The 24,997-nt window shown below is 34.5% G+C and overlaps 3 protein-coding genes, 1 long non-coding RNA gene and 1 pseudogene across 9 annotated transcripts; 3 read left to right on the top strand and 2 right to left on the bottom strand.

The window, feature by feature from the left end:
* The first annotated feature begins 2,363 nt into the window (after positions 1-2,363).
* On the top strand, positions 2,364-5,757 carry EMB1303 (embryo defective 1303). Of its 2 annotated transcripts, none has more exons than XM_011039444.1 (5): positions 2,364-2,453; positions 3,170-3,256; positions 3,931-4,082; positions 4,772-4,850; positions 5,321-5,757. In XM_011039444.1, exons 2-5 carry the CDS (start codon positions 3,205-3,207, stop codon positions 5,515-5,517), a joined length of 480 nt encoding a protein of 159 aa, XP_011037746.1. In that variant the 5' UTR covers positions 2,364-2,453; positions 3,170-3,204; the 3' UTR covers positions 5,518-5,757. The 2 variants fall into 2 exon arrangements, with proteins under 2 accessions (XP_011037746.1, XP_011037747.1); XM_011039445.1 differs by having other exon boundaries at positions 3,182-3,256.
* Positions 5,758-6,089: 332 nt separating this feature from the next.
* LOC105134902 (heat shock cognate protein 80-like) lies at positions 6,090-6,879 on the bottom strand (annotated as a pseudogene).
* Positions 6,851-12,467, top strand: LOC105134875 (obg-like ATPase 1). The gene is made up of 12 exons (XM_011039446.1): positions 6,851-7,012; positions 7,094-7,261; positions 7,819-7,942; positions 8,297-8,388; positions 8,620-8,718; positions 9,161-9,274; positions 9,358-9,422; positions 9,664-9,780; positions 10,075-10,150; positions 11,007-11,099; positions 11,301-11,351; positions 12,070-12,467. The coding sequence occupies exons 1-12, from the start codon at positions 6,926-6,928 to the stop codon at positions 12,166-12,168; spliced, it is 1,185 nt and encodes a 394-aa protein (XP_011037748.1). The 5' UTR covers positions 6,851-6,925; the 3' UTR covers positions 12,169-12,467.
* A 416-nt stretch (positions 12,468-12,883) lies between these two features.
* On the top strand, positions 12,884-18,231 carry LOC105134876 (2-succinylbenzoate--CoA ligase, chloroplastic/peroxisomal-like). Of its 5 annotated transcripts, none has more exons than XM_011039448.1 (10): positions 12,892-13,218; positions 14,136-14,229; positions 14,335-14,503; positions 14,598-14,696; positions 15,512-15,609; positions 15,799-15,992; positions 16,307-16,434; positions 16,956-17,335; positions 17,555-17,766; positions 17,923-18,231. In XM_011039448.1, the coding sequence occupies exons 1-10, from the start codon at positions 13,019-13,021 to the stop codon at positions 18,050-18,052; spliced, it is 1,704 nt and encodes a 567-aa protein (XP_011037750.1). In that variant the 5' UTR covers positions 12,892-13,018; the 3' UTR covers positions 18,053-18,231. The 5 variants fall into 5 exon arrangements, with proteins under 5 accessions (XP_011037753.1, XP_011037750.1, XP_011037749.1 ...); XM_011039447.1 differs by having other exon boundaries at positions 12,893-13,218; positions 16,947-17,335; XM_011039450.1 differs by having other exon boundaries at positions 12,893-13,218; positions 14,335-14,467; positions 16,947-17,335.
* Positions 18,232-19,356: 1,125 nt separating this feature from the next.
* On the bottom strand, positions 19,357-21,098 carry LOC105134877 (uncharacterized). The gene is made up of 2 exons (XR_844090.1): positions 21,054-21,098; positions 19,357-20,649 (listed from the first exon to the last, which is right to left on the bottom strand). It is a non-coding gene; the product is annotated as an uncharacterized LOC105134877 (long non-coding RNA).
* Between the last annotated feature and the right edge of the window lie 3,899 nt (positions 21,099-24,997).

The raw sequence follows: 24,997 nt of genomic DNA on the forward strand, positions 1-24,997 counted from the left end.
TCAAGGAGTAAGAGTTTGTAGTTTTGAAATAGGGGGACATGTTAATCCTGGAGTATAAGGTTATGTTCCATGACCTCTCATTATTTGCTTCATAGTTTGTTTCTATTAAGCACCACATGATAGATAAACTACAAGATGGATTGTGCTAGAAATTGAGATAAAGACTGTTTGCTTCATGGTTTGAGTTCACTAAAGAGTTTATAGAGACAACTTAAGCCTTAGAAACATGAGGGATAGTAGCAGTTAGTTGTTTTATTATTTAGGTTAAAAATATAAATATTGCTAAGGGAAGGGTTAGAAAAAAAATTTCTTTATAGGGGTCGGGACCCTTACCAGCCGCTCATGTCTTCACCCCTGGATAGTAAGGCCAAGCAGCGTTAGGTAAGTAAAATGGTGGTGATTTTTTCTTAAGTAGATCTCTTAATCCTAAAAAAAAAAAAGAAGCTTCAATTTAGTCAATTTAGAAAGAAGGAAGGGGCAATAGCTGGGAATGCTTAGATTTTTCATATCAAATCTATTGAAAGACAACATAGTAATAAGAGTGAATCAGTTAAAGGTATATAAGAGCAAAAGAGAATTACTTATCTTTAGTGTTTTGTAATGTGGACAGAAACACCATAAAAACTACTCTACTATATTTAAACAATGTTATATATATATATATAGGGAGGAGCATAGATAAAAGGAGTGTTTGTATTTGGGTAAGAAATGTTATTATTGTCAGGGATAAGGACATGTTATAAAAGATTATCATTAAAGATTAGAGTTTATACAAACTTGGTAGTAGATTCAGAGCCAGCAGTAATCAATCACAATGAACAGACTTGATGGGTAGACTCAATTAAAAGCTGGTGGAAATAAAGACTATAATAGAGCTTAAAGTGTTTGAACCTAAGATAGGTTATTTACCATGACATAAGAAAAGACTCGGGCTTGTTTCGATATTATTGCAAATATAATGTTATTATATCACTTGTTTGTTTATGTGTAATCATTGGGCTTACCATTTCTTTATTATAAGTGAGATGGTAAAAAAACTAGGAAATAGGTCTTGTAGATTCAAGAAAAATTTTATTATAAGTACTTCTTTATGAAAAATGAATAAATATTGATATAATGTATATTGATATTAAACTTGATATTAGAGGTGGCAAATGAGTGTAGATTTAAAAACCAATGAAGAGTTTAAATCAAAATCAATAAGACAAGTTTTAATGTTATAGAAAATTATGAATTTTGGTTTGTAAATAGCAAAACTTGGTTTAGTTGTAGTTATAAAAATTGTAAATCTATGTTTTATTTTTTTAAATATAAAAACCTTGCATAAAACAAATATGGTAGATGATAATATAGGTCCAAGTGGTTAACAATTGCATTTCATAGCTAAAGTGGGTTAATATATAATAAAAAGAAATTGATTAAAACCAATAGATAACTTGTTTATTTATTTATTTTTTTAAAAAGAAGGTCATCCAACACTTACAAAAATTAAAGAAAAAAAGAATAAGCATGTGGATCTCCCTCAAGCCGATGTACTCGAGGTTTTTTTAACAAGCACTTGTGCATGAGCTTTTTTGGCAAGCTCATGGCTTGAAATGGTGACAATTCATTGGATTCCAATTCCGTGTTGCTATTTCCTTAAAATTCCACTTATCAAACAATGAATTTTGTATACTCAAGTTTTCTTGATAAACAAAATTAAGAATAAGAGCATACTATGAATAAATCGAACTAGGGTAAGGAAAATCATGATCTTGCAACTTAATTCTTTTTTGAATTTTTCTAATTCAACATGTTAAGTTTTTTTTATCTTTAAATATTAATTTTTTATTGAATTTTATCATTAATTATTATATTTATAATGCATTGATTTTTATATTTTTTAATAAAATAATAAAATAAAAAACTAATTCAATTCAGTAATCCATAATTCAATTAACTAGATTAAACCTGATATTTTTTTTCTTTGAATCTTTTCAGTTTACAAGTTTATGTTGAGGGAACTCTAACATAATTTAATTTAAAATTAGAATTAAATAGATAATTAAAAGAAGATTTTTTAAATCTTAATAATACAAAAATCTACATATTATTTGTTTACATTCCAAAAATATTTTTTTTGTCTAAGCTGCAGTAATAGCGTGGGCAATAACCTGCTATTTAATCTAATCACTAACTGGAATTAAAAGGAAAAATATCAAAATCATTTCGATCCAATAATTTTGGACTCCACAAACCACCCAAAGAGAAATTTCAGCCCATCATCCATTTAAGCCAGCCCAGAAAAAACAACCTGAAACTTCAAACGGCACCGTATTACAGCGTCATCGCCGCCATCATTTTCCTGCTACCAATCCAATGTTTTCGCAATAAAACCACAGAAACATTACAGAACTTTCAAATTCAGCTGGTCTTCTTCTTGTCCCAATTCTCCTTTCACTGAGTCAATAAAGGTACGGTGTTTTTCTCTCTCTCTTTCTTTCTTTCTAACGGTCGCTGAGAAAATTCAAGAAAAGACAGAAAAGGATATACCTTTAGGATGAATATTAGGTACCCATTATTTAGGACTGTGAAAACAGAAAAACCAATCTTTCAATTTGTGTCTGATTTTCATTTTTCGTGTTAATTAAGGTGAAACTTATGTGGTTGTATTAGGTATCTAGCTGGTTAGTTGTTCTGTTTGTTGTGGTCATATGTTTTCTTTATTCAGTGGTTGGGTTAAAATTCAATTGGTGACATTTTGTAGCTTAAGATATGGAAAAGTCGCAGTCTTGGTGATTGTGGTGGATTATGGATTAGAGAAGGGCTAGTGTGTTGTGCTTTTACTTGGGTTTTGGTTGGAATGGGATTATATGAAAAGAAAAGGTATTTTCAAGAGTTTCTCAATCTTTTCAAGATGGGATTTTTATTGTTTTTTTGAAATTTAAGTTTGAGTAATGGAAATGACTCAATTAGCCTTGTTACTGTACTGATTTTGCTTTCTGATGTTTGCTTCATTACGTGGAATGTGCGTATTTACTCGTGAAGAATGCATTTCACTTCTTGGATTGAAAAATTTTCTTTCTTTTGGCTTTAGTTATCTGGTTTACAAGCTATGCAGTTCATTATGGTGGCACTTATTTAGCATTTGATTTCACTTGACATCTTTCGTCTCATTTAATTTTAACAGATAAATTTACAGGGTATTTCTCCTTTGTTGCTGAGATGTTGCCCTTTTCTGCAAGTAATATCAGCTCTGTGCCTGTTTCTGTGCCAGGTTTGTGTTCCCCTAATTTAGTGCTTGGAAAATATAATGTGAATGTTCATGGTCACTAGTTTTTACTTGAGAATTGTGGACCAGACACCAGTGAGCAGGTATTTGATGCTATAAAATGTGCATGCCAGTCAATTGGATTAATCATGTTGATATGACTATAATATATTGAATATATATATATATATATATATCTGTGGATGATGCTCAGCTACCGAGCACCTTACAGTTTTGAATTGTGAAGCTTAAATGCACAACATGAATAAACAATTTGCAATAGTAATAGATCCCCGCTCCATCCTCAACCCTAGTATGGCTTGGTTACCCTGTGCCTTTCTAATGATTAGCTAGCCCTTGCATTTAAACTTATTGGGGAACTGATATTATATAGTGGTATCAAGCTTTGTTTGAGTGTGGGTATGCGTTAGGTTGTTAATGCCCGAGTGCAATGGATAGTATCTATCCCCCATGATCCCTGACAGTTCTCTTGAATGTTGTCAATCAAGGCTATTCCCCAACCCCCAAAATTCCTGATGGTTCTTTTTGCAAGTAGCTTTCTTCTTGTACATGATAATAAAAATTTAGTACCTGGTTAGTTATTTGGCTAAATTTACTAGGTTGTTAGATTGATTCTGTGTTGATTCTAAATACTGCAATTTATAATATTTTGCGCACAGTGAAGACAAGGGGTCAATGCAAGGGCCAAATTAAGCAAACAGGACAAGGTCCCCTTGGACTTGCTACACAACTACAGCCTATTGATAGAATAAAACCCTTTGTACATTCAAGTAGAAAGCGATCTGCTTCTATTATATGTTCTGCTGCTATGGTAAGCCTGTTGTTGGATCTATTACTTCATGTTATGCACGTGCTATATTTTGAATGTAGGAAGTTTTAATTTCTTTCTCTATGATTTCAACATAATGAGCTCTTGCCTTTTATTATTAGTCAACTGAATCAATGCAATTGGTCAGAGAAACCTTTTCCATAAGTATTTTTTCTGTCTTCTATTAGCACTTTACACAAGTTGAACAGGCAAAGCCATGCTATAATAGCTTTCTAAAGCAAGAAGCCTGTAATTTTGTTGTTCCCTAGGTTAGAGGTAAACATTTTGCCATTGGGACAGGGATTTATTTGTATTGCTGTCTGAACTTCTTGTTCCTTTAATTTTTTTGAGATGTGTAAGTTTGCTTAAGGAGAAAGAATATTGCAAGTTAAATATGCAGAAGAGTTGGCCTAGAGATACTCAGTTAACCTTTCCCTTCTGTAGTTTGTTTAGGTGATTTAGAAGCAGATTTTGTTTAGGTGATATAGAAGCAGATTAATCTGGCAATTTCATGGGAATGTATCTTGATAAAACAAGATGGAAATGCCAATCCTAGAAAAACCATGGAAATACGAGTGTTATACATATGCATGCACAGAGATGTTGAATATTCATTTTTCAAAAGTATTCTGATTCAACAATTTAAGAAATGGGGGAGTACAAGGTTTGAACGAACTTTCTTTCTCCTGCAGAATGCAAGATGCTCTACTTCAGGGCAAACTCAAACTGTTCTCAAGGAGACACCTACAATTACCAAGGCTCCTGTACGAGGTAATTGCTATTTGCATAGTCAACTGAATTGCCAAATTGCTTAGTGAATGAGTTTCAGCTAGCTTTTGGCACACAAGTTCCTTGGGATGTGAAAAAGCACAGTGATGGACATGCATTGATTTTACATGTCCATTTGTATTTCCTTCATTGACACAGCATCTATTTCCAGTTATCATCGAGTCCTGTTCCTGCTTGTTTGCAATGTTCATTTGTATGTTCTAGTTGAATTGTTCATGAGTGCCCTAGGGATTGATGTCTTCTGGAAATGTGTCTTGGTTGCTCAACATTTTTCTTTGTTTGCATGGTAAATATTTAATGAACTTCATTTTTTGGTTATTTAGAATTCACATTAAGTGTGCTTTTGTTATTTTCCAGTTTGTAAGTTTTCTATACAACTGTCTGTTGGATAATTTATCTTTGTTGCTACACATCATATTTAAGATGACTTATACTGGTCAATTGAACTCCAGAACCAACGAAGACACCTCAACTTGATGATGGAGGACCTGGGCTCCCACCGCGTGATGATGGTGATGGTGGCGGTGGTGGGGGTGGGGGAGGAGGAAACTGGTCAGGTGGATTCTTCTTCTTTGGCTTTCTTGCATTTCTAGGGTTCTTAAAAGACAAAGAGAGCGAGGGAGACTACCGGGACAGCAGGAGAAGATAAGGAAAAAGGATTTGGAATCAATAAATCTTTTATGCACTTCAATTCTTATATTTCCTATGCTGAAATTTTTTGGGTGGACGGGTAGCTATTAAGCATAAGCATGAGATAGGACAACTTTTGATGTCACTTACATCAAAGCAGGAAATTGTAACGCTATGTTGTATTGTTTGTTTCAGTTTTCCATTACCTCTGAAAGGATTTGTTTTACTAACTATATAATAAAAGCTTTCTGTTTATTCACCGTTCCGGTCATTTCAAGATGTTGGACATGAAAACTGGTGCTCATGCACTTCACCTTCCAAAGGAGTACATATGAAGCGATCCTGGACTTAAATCTGAGACCTCTTGGTTCAACTACTCCGCAAGTTATCAGGCCCAAAAAAGGCGAAGAAGTATCAATGTCTAGCTTGACGGATGAAAAATACTCGATAGGAAAGGTGAGACTGGTCACACCAATGACCTGTGATGGACATGGCATGTTCAATAATAGGCCCTGTCTGAACTCTGAAGAAGGAATGTTAAAGAGAACGTAAATTTCGAAGGTTAACCAACGTAAATTTCGAAGGTTAACCAACATGCACAAAGAGCCTTGATCAAAATGTTCGTGTAGCCAATTCACAAGTCCAGGTTATGTGAAATACCACTACCACTCACCAAGCACTCTCTCCTAACCTCCCTAGTTGACGACTAGGGCTATATCTGCGTTAGAGGTAGCAAAACTGCCACAATACCTTCTCTACCTTGTCTCCCAACACATCCTTGATAACCTTGCAGAGACCCTCGAAGTTCTGCTTCAGCTCTTCCTGCCTTTTCTTCTCATCTTCAGCCTGATCAAGTTTCAGGCCCTCCTTGGTAGCAGAGACAAGCTTCTTGCCCTCAAATTCCTTGAGCTGGCCAACAGCGTACTTATCAATGGCATCAACCATAAAGAGAACTTCATAACCCTTCTTCTTCAACTTGGAATGGAGACTTCTCAACAGCCTTCTTGCTCTCGCCAGTGATGTATTAAACGTCATTCTGGCCCTGGTTCATCCTGGTCACATAGTCCCTTGTCAGCTCATCACTACTCTTGGTAGAATGATATATGAGCAACTCAGCAAGTTTTGACTTGTTTTGGTAATCCTCGTGGATACCAAGCTTGAGGTTCTTAAAGAAGGACCCAGAGAACAACTTGTAATCCTCCTTGTTTTGAGCAATCTCCAAGAGGAGCTCAGTAAACACAATCTTAATAAACACACACTTAATCTTGTGGCTACCAATTGGGTTCGTTCCTGAAGGCCCATATCCTTCAACAAACCCAAAAAAGCCCAATTCGGAGTCATCACTGCTTTCGCCTTTCTGCTATTTCACGCTAAACATCATCCCTCCCAAAAACCCTAAACCAAATCCCCCACCCCCAAAAAAAATAATGCCACCAAAAGCATCGAAATCCAAAGAAGCACCGGCAGAGAGGCCGATTCTTGGCCGATTCTCATCGCACCTCAAGATCGGCATTGTAATTATTCTCTCACCCCTCTCGTTTCCCCTATTTAACCTCTTTTTCGTGCTTCGATGTGTAAAATTCTTTTTTTGCTAGGTTGGATTGCCGAATGTGGGGAAATCTACCCTTTTTAATACTCTTACGAAGCTGTCAATACCGGCTGAAAACTTCCCGTTTTGCACCATTGAACCTAATGAGGCTAGGGTTAATATTCCTGACGAGAGATTCGAGTGGCTTTGCCAGCTGTTTAAGCCGAAAAGCGAGGTTTGTGTGCTTCAAGTTGTTGAATATAATTTGTAGATTTTTCGTGCTGATGATATTAGCTGTTGAATCTGACGGATTAAGCAGGGTTATTATTGCTGGATAATGAAGAAAGAAATGAGAAAATCTGAAATTTGATGGAATTGATGGGGAGAAAATGAAAAAAATGAAAACTTAGTACTGGGTTTTTTAAAAAGATCACATTTTTTTTTCTGTTAGGAATCTTTATGCTTTTTTTTGGATGGGACGTGTTGAGATGAGATGATTAGTTCCATCATTTTTGTTCTTTTATTTAACTACTTCATATGCTAGAATTGTGAATAGGCTGATTAACATGGTTCTTATTGCTGAACTGTGAAGAATGAGGGTATTTCTAGATTTGGTTGAAATCATGGGGAGAAAATGGAAATAATGACAATTTATCCCTTGTTTTTTCTTAAATGCAATTTTGTTGGTTAGAAGTAATATTTTGGATCGAATATGATGATAAGTTACATTTTATGTTATTCTTATGGTTTTAAGTAATTTATGCAATATATATTGAAATTTTTAATGCTCAGGTTTCAGCATTCTTGGAGATTCATGATATAGCTGGATTGGTTAGAGGTGCACATCAAGGTCAAGGATTGGGGAACAGTTTCTTATCTCACATTCGTGCTGTTGATGGCATTTTTCATGTTTTGCGTAAGATATTTATCACTTTTTTTATAATTAGATTTTTGTTATTCAAATAGTGCAGTGACTTTCTAATTTTTTTACTGAACTACTATTCTCTTATGGAAATTGACAAGAAAAAGTGCGTCAAAGAAGAAATATTCTTCTTAGGAAATATGGTGCTTTGCTTTTTAAGGGGAGAATAGTAGAAAACTTTTCCATTGGATAGGGTTAACTGTTCTATTTGCTGCTGTTATATTAGAAATTAGAAATTGGGTTCAATCTAAACATGATATCTGAGATTTTTTTTTTCCTGCTTGTTGTACATGGGTGTTAAATGTGCACTTGATGTGGAATTTATTCATATCCATGCATGTATAATAGGAGCATTTGAGGATCCTGATATTATCCATGTTGACGACATTGTGGATCCGGTTAGAGATCTTGAAGTTATTAGCGCAGAGCTACGACTGAAGGTATGTGATTTACTTACAGATACTGTTTGGCACTTAAATAATGCCCATAAGTATGAATTGAACATCTAAATGACTGTTTTGGAATTTTATGTTTGATTTTAAAGTATGCTCCATCACGCGTTTTTGAATGCGATGTGCTATAAGATACTGTGATGTATTTTTGACCACTCAGTCTTAAACTTCTCAGTAAAAATGAATTAGATTTTTAAACCCTGCATGACTGTACTGTAGGATATTGAGTTCATAGAGAGGAGGATAGAGGATGTTGAGAAGAGCATGAAGAGGAGCAATGATAAGCAGTTAAAAATAGAGCTGGAGTTGTGTCAAAAGGTATGTATTCTCGTGGCTGGAACTTAGTATGATATTTTACCTTGAATCTATCAGCTAATCACATGCTGATGTGAAGGTTCATTTGCATCTGTTGAATGATGTCTATTGGCTTTGTATATATACTCCCTCAGTCCCATAATAAACTTCTTCATTGTTTTTGCACAAATTTTTAGGAATTGAATAAATTAATTAAAGGTGTTTATTTTAAAAATATGATCCCACCTTTACCCCTAACTATATTTATATAGTTAAATGTTTTTTTTTAGTAAATTTGATAGATGGTAAAGGGTAATAAGGGAAAGTGAGTGAAAGGAGGTAATAATTATACTTTGACTTTTAGAATGGGCATTTATACTGAGTAGGACACTTAATATGTGACTGAGGGAGTATAACTACTGGCTTATTCCTTTAAATGATTTCAAGCAATGATGGTGCGTGTTAGGTCAATGCTTGGCTTGAGGAAGAGAAAGATGTCCGTTTAGGAGAATGGAAAGCTGCTGATATCGAGATATTGAATACTTTTCAGTTGCTTACTGCCAAGCCAGTTGTCTACTTGGCAAGTTTTCCACCCTTCTTTCATCTTAGGCTCATCTTTTGCAGTTTTGATGATCTTCTTGGGTGATTGCATTGAATTTTCAGATTAATATGAATGAAAAGGATTACCAAAGAAAGAAGAACAAGTTTTTGCCCAAGATACATGCATGGTATGCCCTTTTTTACCTCATATTTACCATTTCAAGCTATTCATGTATGTTGCTATGAAGTCTGCCACTCCATTCCCTGCATGTGACTTAATTTGCATCATGTCTTGACAACCCCTGTAGAAATTTATTGTTGCTTGTGACAGTTTGATTGTCAAATTTCACTGGTGGTCTCTGATCAGCATACGCTCTTTTAGATTGTTTTCCTACAAAAGAAATAAGTGGTTTTTGATTTCTTTTGTAGGGTGCAGGAACATGGCGGTGAAACCATTATTCCCTTCAGCTGTATATTAGAGAGAACTCTTGCTGATATGCTGCCAGATGAAGCAGCTAAGTATTGCGAGGAGAACAAGTTACAAAGGTTGGTATTGAGGAGCCAGTGGCTTGTAAATATCTCTCAAGTGTTTTTTTTTTTTTCATTTGAAGATCTGTATATTAATTTGAGAGCAAAAACAGTAGCGTGTTCACAAAATCTAATGATGATGGCCCCCCCCCCCCCCCAAACAACCACCAACTCATATTTTGCTGGAAAAAGTTTCTGGAGTTTGCAATGTGAAGTTTTCTAGGAGTATTGCACTTCTTTTTCTTTTTTTTTTAAATTATAACGTTGTGCTTTTTATGGTATTAACTTGAAACAAGTCCAACTTGCCTGCAGTTGCCTTCCAAAGATCATAAAGATTGGATTTTCAGCGATTAATCTAATTTACTTTTTCACTGCTGGCCCTGACGAGGTAACATATACCTAATAGCCATACAATTTTTGTATTGTTGTTCTCTTTGTTTAGTTTATCTTCGGCAAGTTTTATGGAAAGCCTTAGCTCGAAAATTTATTGCAATTGAATTGAGTATGCAGGTAGTGGTTTTTTACTTTTGTTTGCAGCTATATGACGCCTTATCTCCAAAACATGTTCTGAACTTCCAATGGCCATGGCATCTCACAATAAAGGCATATTGTGCATTTGTATGCGGTTTCTTGATAATTGTTAATGCCACTGTTGACATGTAATTTATAATTTCTCAGATTAGTAATTGAAATTTTTCAATGACAAACTATTTCTGCAAGTATTGGCCAATCATTTATATAGTTATGTTCACAAACTTGAAGTGTAGCCTTGGAATCTCTCTTGTTAAAATTTTAGCTTGTTCAACTAAATGTTTCTCCACATGGGCGCTTTAGTTTGTCACTGTGGATTGTGGAAAAATTTATAAGAAATTAACTTCGTTGCTATGTTTTGGTCTGAATTGTTAGATCTTAGCATATGCACCTGTATATGGATTTTCTTTGAACATCAGTTGCAATTATTACTGCCTATTTCCCTCATGGTCATGATTTTCAAGCTCTCATTAGTTTTTCATAATCTGATTGTTACACTATTAGTCTGGGATTTGGTGTTTTGTGTTATACAAAATTTTTATTTTGTAGTGCATGTTTTCTTTTGTCTGCAATGATAATTATCCTTCTCATTGATGGCATATATTTTTCATGATAGTCCTTCCTGTGTATGTCATAATATCTTTACAGCCAGCTGTCTGTGGCCTCTGTTTTGATAAGTTAAGCCTAATGTCCTGAATCACTTGCTCTTGCAGGTGAAGTGTTGGCAAATCAGACGGCAGACAAAAGCCCCCCAAGCTGCAGGGACTATCCACACTGATTTTGAAAGAGGATTTATATGTGCTGAGGTTTGTTTCTTGTTTCTGGATTCACCACTTTCAAAACTGAGTCTTTAACAAACTGCTCAATAAATTTATAATCTCAACTGTCTGTGCCTTTCATTATTTCCAAGTCAATTAATGATCTTGATGCATATTTGATTTTTATCAGTGACCACTGAAAATTCAACATTGTGATTTCTTATCTTTGAATTTCCTGATAATGCTTAGGTCATGAAATTCGATGATCTGAAGGAGCTTGGTAGTGAGTCAGCTGTTAAGGTATGCATTTTGAATAAAACATTGTTTGTTTGCTGTGAGAGCCTTAGGGGTTTGGGGGGTTGTGAATGATAATTTCCATATTTCAATATATTCCCTCGGTAACTATTTGGAGTCAGAATTGGACAGACTAATTGGTAAAAGGAGAGATTAAGAGATACAAAAAAGGAAACAAAACGAGATACTATTGTCTGTTGTGGAAGCCTACAATATGCAACATGATGAGAGACCCTAGAATCTAGCGTATGGTTGTAAAACTGATGACTTAAGGATGAATATGTCCAGAATATATCAAAAATATGCACCGAATAAACTACATGATATCAAGCGATCATTAGCTGTGGAACCATTATGAAATCAACTAGTGTGTCCTATGAATCCAACAGGTATTTGAATTTGTTGCATGTATTATAATTATGTGTGAAACGCTCATGTTGTACAGTACTCTTCCGAAAAGATCACATGCATGTGGTTGTGGTATTGGTTTTCATTGTATGGTTGATGTTGATCTTGTTGCCTCATAGGCCTTTGTTATTGTGAGCTTTTAATATGGCATCTATTTGAACTTGAAATGTGACGTTTAAGGAAAATTTTAGTGAAGTTCCCATTAATGACTCTTACATTGGTGTCTATATTTATATGCACCGCACCCCAGCTGTACAAAATATGCAGGCTTATCCTTTTTATTGACGAATTGAATCTCTCTTGCAATTTCGCTCAGGCTGCTGGGAAGTATAAGCAGGAGGGTAAGACATACGTTGTCCAAGATGGAGACATAATATTCTTCAAGTTCAATGTGTCTGGGGGTGGAAAGAAGTGAGATTTTATCCTTCAAATCTTCCACTGCAATGATTAATGTATTTTTGGTGGCTATGCTAGAAATTTTGTTGGTGTTTGGAAAAAACACTTGATTTGAGCGGTCATTTATGTGACTGTAAAATCACAACATCACAGCCCAAATCAAATGATTTAAGAATTGTAATTTATAATCAGAATCATGAGCTCTTGGATTTATGGTGTATTGGCATATATTTCTGTTTTGATACATCTAGTCGAATAGTACCATGGGAGGCCATAAAATGGGATCAAAGAATTCATCGCCATATTGCCTTCTACAAATTTCTCCTTCATGAACTTTTGCTATGATGGATAAGTGATCAAGCGATCATTTTTAGGATTTTTTTCTCTTACATGTTCAAGAAGAAGTTGTGGACTTGTAAGGAGCAACTGGCTTTAATTATTAATTAACCAGAAAGGATGTGTTTGGTTAGTGTTCAAGAAATGACAGGTTCAACATGTTTAACTGGAGGGATGGAGACATGAACGGATGTTTGAATTGTTTTATTTTTAAAATAAGAGGTACAGGGGATGTTTTATTGTTTTTTTGTTTGTCTTTTTTTTCCTAGACAAAAAACAAATCTTAAAGAGAGAAAGAGACCCAAAATCTCTTCCATTTGGAAAAAGCCACGTGGCTTTCTCCAAGCCATCCACCAATCACTTATTACTGTGACCTACGTAGCCTCACAGCCTAACCCCCCTATCCTTACCCTAACTAGCAAACTGATAAGGTAATCTAATCCGCGCTTTCTTTCAACCGTCAAGCTTTCCATTAAGAGACCAAAGAGAAAGAAACTTTCTTCTTTCATATCCCCAATTCGCCGTTAACACAGATGGCTAATTACTCTCAAGCCCACATTTGCCAGTGCCTAACCAGACTATCAACTCTACGTTCAACTTCTGTGGTTACCATCTCTGGTAATAGGCAGAAAACAGGACACCAGTTTGTGGGAGATGTTTTGTCTTTGGCTCATGGGTTGCTTCAACTTGGTCTTGGCATTGGTGACATTGTAGCCATCTGTGGTTTCAACAGGTTCTTATTATCATCATTATCTATCCTTGCACCTTCACATTCCTTTGGCAAAAAACAGGTTCTTTTAGACAGTGGTTTATACTTTGAGCTATGTTTTCTTTCTTTTTAAGGATGTTCTGGAAGTTGGTTGATGGAAAATGTTGTTGCGATGTTCTTGTTTGGTTTGCTAGGAAATTGAGAGTGGAATGGGAATTAGGTTCTTATTTTAGTTCAATTGATTAATTTCTAGAGTGAACATTAATGTTTTTGTGATTAATTTGAGCATAGATTAGTTGTATTAAACTTAGAATTAATGGTGCCTTTCAAAAGGGTTTTTTGCATTGATTAAGGAAATTAATTTGGAGAAGTGAGCAAAGGTTAATTAAACAAGGATTGATGGGCTTATGAGCCTTTTGTTTAATAATATTGGCGGCATTGTCAAAACTAGTTTGGTAAGAGAGAATAAAAAATATGTAATTTAGTTTAATATGAAGTCATGGAAGACTTTTATCTTTCATCTTTGAGTTGGTAATATTAAGAAATAAATTAAAAAAAAGCTTATAATCTTGAAAATATAAAGAATAATGGATAAATTACGTTTGGACATTATTGAAATTTATACTATGATTAGCTGACCTTTTTGTAGTTTTTGAAACTACTCTAATCTAGCCCTCCATTTTCTGTTTTCTTTCAAAATAATTTTTTGTTCATCAATGTAAATAGAAAGTATTGATGGATAATGATCCTTGTTGATTGTGTAAAATAGTGTTATTCCGTGTGGGTCAACTTGTAATGATGTGACCCCGGCCGTGGGCTGGGCCATGGATGGGACAAGTTTAATAACTTTGGTGTAAAATAATCTGTTGATCTTAAAGAGTGGCCCGTGTTTAATAAATTTGATCTGATTTTACAAATTCTGATGAATGTATTTGTTTCAGTGATTGGTATTTGGAGTGGTTACTTGCTGTTGCATTTGTTGGAGGCATAGTTGCTCCTTTGAATTACCGATGGGTTAGTACATCACCTGCCTGTGTATGTGCTGTTCGGCATCTGCACCAGTCATCTATCTACTTGCTGCGCAATGCTTTAGCCAACTCCTAAAGAGTTAGATTGAGGTTTTGTGTTCTCCATTTGCAGAGCTTCGAAGAAGCAAAATCAGCAATGTTAATGGTAAGGCCAGTGATGCTGGTCACTGATGAGAGCTGTAAACACTGGTATCAAGAGCTCCAGAGTAATGCTCTACCTTCTGTAAAGTGGCATGTTTTTTCAGGTTCCCCTTCTTCTGGTTTTGTAAAAACATCAAATGGTGTGTAGCTTCCTTCACATCTCTTCATCTGGTTTTATTCTTCTTCCATGTTCTGACAGATGTAATGTTGTTGTTGCTTTCTTCATTTTGACAGTGTTAACTACTGAAACACTTAGGAAGCATGTCATAGGAACTAAACAGCTGGATTACTCCTGGGCACCTGAGGGCGCTGTCATAACATGCTTCACTTCAGGTACAAATCCTATGATCTGTGTGGAAGCAAATTCAAGAAGAAATCTCTTGATGTTCAGAGGAATATTATATTTTTACCAAATTTATCTTCAGAGTGTTGTTGGTGCATGTTAGAGGTAAAATGCATAAATACAATTCTGAATTTGTGTACAGCAACCATACCCCCCTTGTAGGGAGGGTTTCCCTGCTTCCTCTCAATCATCCATCCCAGTATGTCGCGTAGGGATCTCAAAGATCAGCTGCTTCCCTTTTTTAGATTCCAATTGATAAAGCACTTTTCATGACTTCACAGAAAGGAAAGCTCTTTAGATCTGAGCAATTAAACTGACAGAAATGACAATTCTTTCATACAATTCCAACAGCTTCTACTACTCCTGTTTGTTTTATCAACTATGTGCAAGCAATAGATGTCAAATCCTTGCTACATGATAGGTCAGCAACTGGCAGTCACCAATCACACTTGACAAACCCTTTGAGACCAGTTCAAAATTTTATGTTTTGAGCTAAACTTGGCCACTGTTGGTTCGAATTTTGAGTGTCCTTTATGATATGTTTCGTTGTTGAAGATTCCTAATGAAAGTGCTTCTATGAAATGCCTTGTGCTTTTCTCTTAAATTAGTTCATCTAAGAGCACATTTTACTTACAGAATCACTTCAACAGCAGGGAAAATAAGTTGAGTAAAAAAAATAGTATCTTAAATATGATTGAAGTTTAAATTCTAGTACCATTCTTCAGGTTCCTCCTGTGTGGATCCTTAACTGGCATGATCCAGCAATCTAATTATTATTTTGGCTGAAATTTTTTTATGGCTTTAGGAACCACTGGAAGGCCCAAGGGAGTTATCATAAGCCATTCAGCTATGATAGTACAGTCCCTAGCGAAAGTCGCTGTTGTTGGTTACAGTGAGGATGATGTATGCAGCTCTGAAGAATTGTTTTCTATGGATCTGAATTTGTAACTGGAAAAACATGGCAATTAAAAGGGATAAAGATAATGCAAACCATTGAGGATATTTCTAGAGTTTCTTATAATTTGGAGAATGGTAGCATTGGTAGCTAGAAATGACTGTTGGCTGGATTCCTTATTCCTTGGACTTCTTCAGGTTTATTTGCACACTGCTCCATTGTGCCATATTGGTGGATTGTCATCAGCCATAACCATGCTAATGGTTGGAGGTTGCCATGTCTTGATACCAAAATTTGAGGCTTCGTTAGCAGTAGAAGCTATCAAGCAACATTGTGTTACTTCTCTAATCACTGTCCCAGCAATGATGGCTGATTTGATTTCCTTAACCAGGTAAAGTTGCAGTCCCCCCTGTAATGGAGATTAACAGAGTCGTGTCTAACCTCTGCTTGGATAGAGCTATCTTTACGCAGTAGTTTTTGTCATTGGAATTCATTATTACATTTCATACGACATGCACTACATGATTAACATTTACGCTGCAATTTGTCAGCACACACTTAAATTTTTTTCTCTGTTGCTAAGCTCTTCAGAATTCTTTTGTCTAGTTTTCTTCATTTTCCCCCAAAATTGACCACACTGCTTTATTTGTGATTTTATCATTATGTCTCATAGTAGTAAATTACTATTTTGAAATATTTTGTCAGGTTGAAAGAAACTTGGACAGGGAGGCAATATGTGAAGAAGCTATTAAATGGAGGTGGGAGTCTGTCAGCTGAGCTTATGAAAGATGCCACCGAATTGTTTCCAAGAGCTAAGCTTCTTTCAGCTTACGGTAGCAACTTGTCTATCTTTGTTATCTTCTTCTTTAATATAATCTTTTGGCATGTTATCTTCTTTTTGGGATCAATTTTTTGATGAAACATTGTAGATGTGAATTTGATTTTGAATTGTTGATTTCTAATGTGTTAGAGGAGTGGGCTTGTGGATGCTTTAGGCTGTTCTGCAATTACTTTCATTGTTTCTGCATAACATTTACCACTACAATGGTGGCCAATGGACTAGGTCAATTTAACAATTGTTGATCCTAGTGCTTCATAGACAATCCAGGCCACATGAGGCTATTAGAGTGTAGCTGAACTGAATGGAGCCACTCAAACAAACCATGTACGAAGAAATTACAACCATATTTACACATCTATGGAAAAAAATTGTATTTCCATACAATATTTCCAATGTTAAATTGTTCTTGAAAGTACAAATCAATTTGGATGAGCTATGTTTCTTATACCACTAGATTTATTAGTGTCTTTCTCTTGTTTTTTCACTCTCACCCTTTTTATGAAGGGATGACAGAGACATGTTCTTCTCTAACTTTCATGACCCTTCATGATCCAACACTTCAAACCCGTGCTCAGACTCTGCAGACAGTGGATAAAACAAAATCCAGTTCAGTTCACCAACCACATGGTGTATGTGTTGGCAAACCTCCACCACATGTTGAATTAAAGATAAGTGCTGACGAACCTTCTACCATTGGCAGAATTTTAACTAGAGGTCCCCATCTAATGCTTAGATATTGGGATAAGAATCCAATGAAGGCAACAGAATCCACCAATGATTTTTGGCTTGACACAGGTGACATTGGTTCCATAGATGACTGTGGCAATGTATGGCTCGTTGGACGACAGAATGCCCAAATCAAGAGCGGTGGAGAGAACATTTACCCTGAAGAGGTAAGTGTGATATATATCTGCCTTCATAATCTACTTTATAATCAAGCAATAACGACTGAATCTAACTTTGGGACAATCATGGGCAGAGTGATTTGCTGGATCCTCTGAACTGTGGAATCGTGCAATAATAAATTTGAGCTTCATGTCTTTAATGGATCAGTAACTGGATTTATGCATTCACAGTCCTTAATATAAAGTGTAGTTGCTTTAATGTTACAGGTGGAAGCAATGTTGTTGCAACATCCAGGAGTTATTGCCACTGTTGTAGTGGGAGTTCCAGAAGCTCGTTTGACAGAGATGGTTGTTGCTTGCATTAAATTAAGACAAAGTTGGCAATGGACCAATAACAACTGTAAACAATCTGCTGAAAACAATCTAACCTTATGCAGAGAGGTTCTCAGAGACTACTGTAGGGAAAAGAAATTAACCGGGTATTGCTGCTCTCTTTAAATCCGTTTCAGAAATGTCAACTTAATAGCCTATTCACATCGATAAATACTCAGCAGCAAAGATTCAACAGTTGCATTTTCTTCCTTTTTACGTGTATTTTGAAGATGTTTAGTGGCTTACTGATAAATCTTTTGCAGGTTTAAAGTGCCAAAGCTATTTATTTTATGGAGGAAGCCATTTCCACTGACAACAACTGGTAAGATAAGAAGGGACCAAGTTCGGAGGGAAGTTACGTCTCATCTACAATTCTTTCCCAGCAATCTTTGATTGTTACGAATAATTTATTGCATTATGTACCATTTTTGCTAGCAAAAAACAAAGTAAAAACATTGAAACCACTGTGCCTCATCATAGTTTCCTAGCTCAGAAAGTCCATCCAATTCAGTAATGGCTAATCTTATGTGAAATGCCATATCCTAGTTTTCCGAGAATTTAGTCTTGGTGCGCAAGGTGGTCCGAGAATATCCCTAGTCACTTAATAAAGTAAAGAAGAATTAGCTTGTGTGAAACGCGAGACGTTATAGCACAAATAAAAGGATTGAGAAAAGATATGAAGTACTATTAAAGACAACAGATTATACGTGATTTTTCAATGGAGATTCCAGCTTTTCTTAGCTAGCAATTAAATTTCTAGAAATTAAGCACATCTAGGTGCCATATTTATAACATGGCTTGGTGGAACTGCTAGTGTTTGCTCCCCTTGTTTGTTCTAGTCCCAGTTTGAGCATTATACATTTTGAGCACTAAATCTTTAGATGAAATCCTTCCATTTTCATTGCCTAACACTCAGGAGACACCTTCCAACACCTTAGGTCAGACTTTTCAAATCCCCTTTCACAGGGGAGAGTCCTAGCTTCTAGCTTTGTTTTGATGGAAGGGACGAAATCACATGTAGATGACTTTCGTTTATTAATACGAATTAATTTTAGATCTTTGTTGGATAACATGTAGTTTCGCTCATCGTAGTCGAGCTTTGATTTGAAGCTAGCTTGTCAAAGCAGAGAGATTGAATTTCCGATGCAAGCTGGGTGGATCCATCCCGTTCATCTACAAGGAAGAGCTTTAAGGTAGCTTTTTACTATTTAAAAAAATTGAGCTTTAAGGTAGAGGAAGGAGGATTTTATACGGTATTGGAGAGAGCCTTGAATTATGACTAGAAGGCAAGTAGCCAAGCTCGTGGATTTCTATATATATATCCTACGTCAACAAACAGAAACACAGCTAGCTTTCAATAATTGAGAAGCGAAAGGCACCATGCTCATACATGCATGCATGCATACACAATGACTTGCATGGTACGTATTTATCACAAAAGTGAACAGACTTGGATGTATGAAATGAAAGCATGCAGAAGAGAGGAGTACCATGGATCAATTAGCTATGGGAAATCAATATTAGAGAGCTGGCTGGCTAGAAAATCTATAAATAGCTGCTGGCATAAGAGAGAGATCGTCACTTGCCACATAGATGTAGTATACACCGGCCATTAAATGACCATGCAGCTGATGGGGAAAGGGACAGCGACTCTTTTATTAAAATGATTTCCTTTCTTTAGAGGATATCCTTCTTCATTTTCCTGGAAATATACTAATTTTACCAAGTATATGTGTGATGATAACATTTCCTTTCTATCAATTTAATTATCGATAGAAACAAAAACAAAGAACTTGTAATTAACTTGTTGTGGTCTTGGTTTTTTTAGCCTTGGCAGCATGATCTTCTAACCAGGACAGGATAGTCTCAAATACAAGCTCCACATTTTCCTTAGGCTCACCAATCAATACATGCCACATACCAGGAAAGATCTTCAATGTCTTGTCCTTGCTTGAAGCTGATTCATGCACAAAGCTAGCTGACCTAAAATCACATACAAAATCATCCTCCCCATGCACCATTACAAATGGAACCTATAATTAGGTCATAGCAATGCATCCTTACGTACTCAGAAACACTCAAAAAACTTTAATGCAGTTGCCGCCGCCAGCTTCCCTGAGTTCCGGCGGTTTGGGTTGTTGGCAACCAACCTTCTCTTCCATTCTACCTTGTATGATCTTCTAGAGACTGGCTTTGAGATCACCACTTTCCATGTGGGTGCAAACAGTGCCGCCAAAAGTAGTTTCTCTAGGGTCACATGGGCTTAAATTTTGGTGAAATGCCACACATAGCACTGCTTAATATCAAGCCATCCCATGCATACCCTTGCTTCAAAGAGATAAGGATTGAAATTGCCCCTAGTGATTCACCATATAGAAAGGCTGGCAACTTAGGGTTGCTAGCCTTGACTGAGTCAGAAAACTTAATGCAATCACTAACAACATATTGAATATTTGTGATATATATGACCAGCTAACCCATGTGAGTGCAAAATCCAAGAATCCTGCTTTGGCTATGGCTACAGCAGTTAGCTCATTGAGCCAACTGCTTTCTGAGGAGTAGCCATGGACCATGGCTACAATCCCTTTTGGCTGAGAAGTGGAATCCGAAAGCCAAGATTGTCTGAAGATTTTCATGTTCTTCTTGTTGAACATGAAGCTTTCTTGGTGAAGAATTTGGTGCTTCTTGTAGAATTCTTCTCTTGTGAGGTCTTCATAGGGACTTTTTGTCATTAGCTCGGTGAATTGGGTTTGACATTTTCTCGTCTTGAAAGCTAATTAATTAGTGAGAATGATTGAACACCCAAATTTGACTGAAAGAAGAAAAGAGTCAGCAATGTAGCTAGATTCGTGGACAAGATGCACGGGATTCTTAGTGGGGAATTATCTATTACAAAAGGAATTCTCCTTTTTATCTTCAACCGTCTAATTAGTTAATCTTCTCCACTGTCTTCATACCTACGAATTGATGTTGCTTGGGTCAAGGAATACCTAGCACAAAAAATACAATTAGAAGGTGAACTCGTATAAATTTTAAATTTAAAGAGTTTTTTTTTTTTAAATGAACGTGTCAAAGAATTATATAAATATATATGAAAACCTCATCTAAAAACTTAACATATTGAGTTGAAATGATTATTTAATAAATTTATATAAGTTGGGTGGTGGAGATAAGAGAAAATAAGAATTAGAGCATACTTGGAAGTGATTTCCTTTTCTTTCATGGTCCCCTTGCCATGGAAGAAAAAGAAATCACTTGCAAGGACTGTACTGAGAATATCTTAATTTTTATTTTTTTTCTATTTGCCACCACCCAACTTATTAATAAAATCATTGTTATTGTTTATTCTTTTGTTTATATGTCATTATTAAGTATATTAATGAACATTAAAAACAAATAAAACTATGGGTTTTGAATGGCCTTATGTTAGAATTATTCATAATTAAGGACTTACATTGAATAAATATTTTGTTTTCTATCGCTTTCGAATGGGATTTTTTTTATCAGCTAAGAAAACCACTAATATTGGCACAAGAAAATAACGCAACAAATAGATTTTGCTATTTTTTTAAGGGTTACAATATATATTAAAATCTGATAATTTCATTAATTGCTTGATTTTATGCTTCAAGGACTCGATTGAAAATCTCATTATAATTGAGAACTTATTTCCAATGAATTTCATTTTGGGTGTGTGTGTGTGTCTATATATGTTGGTCTTGATAAAACTATTTTTCTAAAAAAGAAAAATGTTAACATGGATGACAAATTTTGAAGATAGTTGTGCCTTTACGTGAGGACATCATCACCTGGGTGAGATGATGAACAATGAGCATGACGGGCGTAGAGATTCTGTGTGATGCATTCATGCATAAACCGTCGAGTGATGGCAACAATTTTCTCATCTACAAAACTAGTTCAATTCTCGCAAGGAAACATACATTGTTCGCAACTTAATTTGGCAATATATACATGATTTAAGGCATTAAAAGCTTCAACTGTTTTTATTTATTTATTATTATTAATATGATTGTTCGGATTAGCTTGTGTGTACCTTGACTAAGTTAAAAACCATGTAAATATTTAATAGCCCTGAAATCATAAGATACAAAACTAGTAATCTTTAAAAAATAAATATAAAATCTAACCAATTAAATTACACCCCTCTAATTTATTAAAAAATAATATAAATTATATTCTAAAATCTAACTTAATAGCTTAAGCTATTGTGTTGAGATGGTTTCTTGATATAGTATTAGAGTCTTAATGATCAAGCGGTTACAAGTTCAAATCTCATCATTTCTATTTATTTAATAAAAATTAAGTATAATATAAGTTTGTACAAGTTTTAAGTTCAAAAGATTTTCATTTGAAGAAATATGTTAGAAAATAATATAAATTATATCTTAAAATCTAACCTAACAAATTTAAATTATTGAATTAAAATTATTTCTCAATACAATTACTTCATCCATATTTTATTTTTAAAGAAAAAAAGGGCAAGACAATGGTTGCAAAAGCTAGCGTTGCTAGACTTATTGATCCATGAGCGAAACCTTTTTCCTTTAGTTAGTTTTATAAGATAGAATGGACAAATCTATAAAATAAACCTATCTCTGTAATAATTTTAAAATAATTTTTATATTTTCAAAATAAAAAATATGAAACTCTGCTATTTTCTGTATGATACAGTAACAAATCACCATTCGTAATGATAAAAAGAAGTTGTCACTCCTTCGAATCTAAGAACCTATTTGGAAGTGTGGTTGTTGTTGCTTTTCAAATAGCTTTTCGTGTCAAAATACATGCTAACGATATTTTTTTATTTTTAAAAAATTATTTTTGACATCAGCACATTAAAATGATTTGAAAACATTAAAAATATATTAATTTGAAGTTAATAAAAAAATAAAAAAATTTCAAATTTTTTTAAAAACGTTTTTGAAACATAGAAACCAGGCTCTAAGTGCTCGCAGTCCGATAGCTTTCAGACACCCTATGGGCTATGGCTATGGATTAAAGAAGGTAGCGACGACTATGGAAGGAGCCAGCTGAAACTGCAAGAGGCTTTAATTAAAAACCATGCATACATATCAAGCATCAAGAGCTTCATTCATTGTCCCATCTGAGATGGGTTTGATCTGGGCTTTCAAACCCATATGGTATTGTTGATTTTGGAGTTCTTTTTTGGGGAGAGGATTTAGCAAAAAGTCTTCATATTCATGGGTAATTGCTTGCTTCCTCTTTGCAAGAGCATAGGATTCTCCAAAAAATTTACGTGGCCAAAAAGCTTGTCTCAACTACTATTATGAAAGAGTTATGATACAAGGTTGAAGAGAATGGGGACCAAGGGCTCCCCACCCCAGCTGGATCCTCATGGACTCCATATCAAATTACATGCGAGTGTTCGTCTCCATTTTGGAGAATTTAACACGCTACCCTTCACTTTCTACCATGGAAGTTTTCCATTGGATTGATGGAGGGGTCCAAGATTTTCCATAACTCTTGCTTTGGTTAATTAGGTCTATAAGATGACAAAATTTTGACCTAAAAGAATGGAAAGAAACAGCACCAGTACCAGTGATGATCATGAACATGATTACTAAATAAACAAGTGATTGTGGTTAGTTGGACCTTGTGCTTTGTGAGATTAATTATTCTCTTCTTTTTCGATAAGCTTTAGGATTGTTTACTGGATATTGGTATAAACAATGCATGAGAGGTTAGATTAATAATTCAGCAGAAAAGGCAACAGCAACAGACTAAAAATATTTCTTCCAACGCACCAACTGAAAATTATTGTAGCTTTCTTGGCCCCACTGCGTCATTCCTACTTAGCATAATTATAAAATTGCTGATTCCGGTTTATAATTATCTAGTTTAAAGCTTGTTTTTCTATACGTACAGAATGCTGCACTTTAATTAAATTACAAGAATTAAAATAATACTTTTATTTTATTTTAAAGTCCAACTTAAAAAGACATATTTTAGGCTTAAACATACATGCTCTAAAACCTGGATTAGATAAATTAATTTAAGTTGATTTAAAATAATATCATTTCAAGGTTTAACACAAAAAAAAAGTTAAGACTGGGATTTTTAGAAAAAAAAAAGTCAAATTAGATCTCATCTAAGTTTTAATGGGGTCAATTTTCATTTGGTATATATAAAATATGATCGAAGTTAAGATTTAAAATCTAAATTAAATTGTATTTTTTTATTTTAAAGCACAGTTTAAAAATGATATTTTCTACTTAAATAAATAAGTTCTAAAATTTAAATTAAATTGGTTAATTTAAATTAATTTAAAATGATATTATTTCAAGGTTTAACCAAAAAAATAGTTAAAAATGGTTTTGTTTTAGGGGGAAAAAAATCAAATTGAATCTCAACTGAATTTTAATTAAATCAACTCTTATCTAGTATATTTATGATTCGACTCAGGTTTTATATCCATAAATTATTTAATAAACAAAGCTGGATTTAATTAATAACATAACTCTCAAAGAAATGATAAACTTTTGTTCCTTTAAAATATAATATTCACTTTCGAGTTAAAATTTGTAAAAATATAATTAATCAAATATTAGTATTTCATTTCATTATGAAGCAATAATGAGATTCAAAATACAAGATTGCAAATTGTATAAAATTTATCTGTGACACCAGAACCAGACCCTTGAAGCATATCCGAGAAAAAAAATGCAAGAGGAACATTTAGGGTTTCCTTCTATATTAAAACTGGAAACTGCCTTTCCTATTGCCCTGCAACAAAATAAGGTTATCTTTCCATGTTATGTCTTTTCACATGTGCTCTCTCGTACATGTTCTCCAAACAAACAAAGTGGAATTCTTAATATTGTTTTATTCTTATAGAAAGACACAAATTTGTTTGTCGAATGTTCATGTTGATGTAGATATATCATACCATCAAACCAAATTGCATAGAAGACTTCTATATGTTTCTTCTTATGTGACAAAAATGTATACCCATGAGAAAATGCCAAACATTATATTTAACATCTATTTAAGGTCTTCTTTCCTTGGCAATTCCTACTAATTGAGATCAAAACAACATTATTTTTAAAAAAAATTAAAATTAATTTAATTATGTTTCTTTAAGTTTAATCAACTCAATTAAGTTAACTAGATTTACTTTCAAACAAGTCATTAAATAATTGACAAAGGGTATATATAATTTAATAATATCTTTACCCTGAAAAAAAAAAAACCAAATATCTTGATATTGGTTGGTATTTTGGTCTTTTCACAGTACCCACTAGTCATTAAATAATTGACAAAGGGTATATATATCTTTTTATATTGTTTAAACATAAA

This window comes from Populus euphratica, unplaced genomic scaffold (genome assembly GCF_000495115.2).
Source record: "Populus euphratica unplaced genomic scaffold, PopEup_1.0 scaffold120.1, whole genome shotgun sequence".
Lineage (NCBI taxonomy): Eukaryota > Viridiplantae > Streptophyta > Magnoliopsida > Malpighiales > Salicaceae > Populus > Populus euphratica.

Excerpts from the sequence above, each read along its gene's own strand:
- LOC105134876 (XM_011039447.1), top strand. The coding sequence starts at position 13,019 with ATGGCTAATTACTCTCAAGCCCACATTTGCCAGTGCCTAACCAGACTA. Across the intron at positions 14,504-14,597 it reads TTTTGTAAAAACATCAAATG|TGTTAACTACTGAAACACTT; the intron begins GTGTGTAGCTTC and ends TCATTTTGACAG. Across the intron at positions 16,435-16,946 it reads TAAGCTTCTTTCAGCTTACG|GGATGACAGAGACATGTTCT; the intron begins GTAGCAACTTGT and ends CTTTTTATGAAG.
- LOC105134875 (XM_011039446.1), top strand. The coding sequence starts at position 6,926 with ATGCCACCAAAAGCATCGAAATCCAAAGAAGCACCGGCAGAGAGGCCG. Across the intron at positions 7,013-7,093 it reads CGCACCTCAAGATCGGCATT|GTTGGATTGCCGAATGTGGG; the intron begins GTAATTATTCTC and ends TTTTTTTGCTAG. Across the intron at positions 8,719-9,160 it reads AGCTGGAGTTGTGTCAAAAG|GTCAATGCTTGGCTTGAGGA; the intron begins GTATGTATTCTC and ends GGTGCGTGTTAG.
- EMB1303 (XM_011039444.1), top strand. The coding sequence starts at position 3,205 with ATGTTGCCCTTTTCTGCAAGTAATATCAGCTCTGTGCCTGTTTCTGTG. Across the intron at positions 3,257-3,930 it reads TGTGCCTGTTTCTGTGCCAG|TGAAGACAAGGGGTCAATGC; the intron begins GTTTGTGTTCCC and ends TTTTGCGCACAG. Across the intron at positions 4,851-5,320 it reads TACCAAGGCTCCTGTACGAG|AACCAACGAAGACACCTCAA; the intron begins GTAATTGCTATT and ends ATTGAACTCCAG.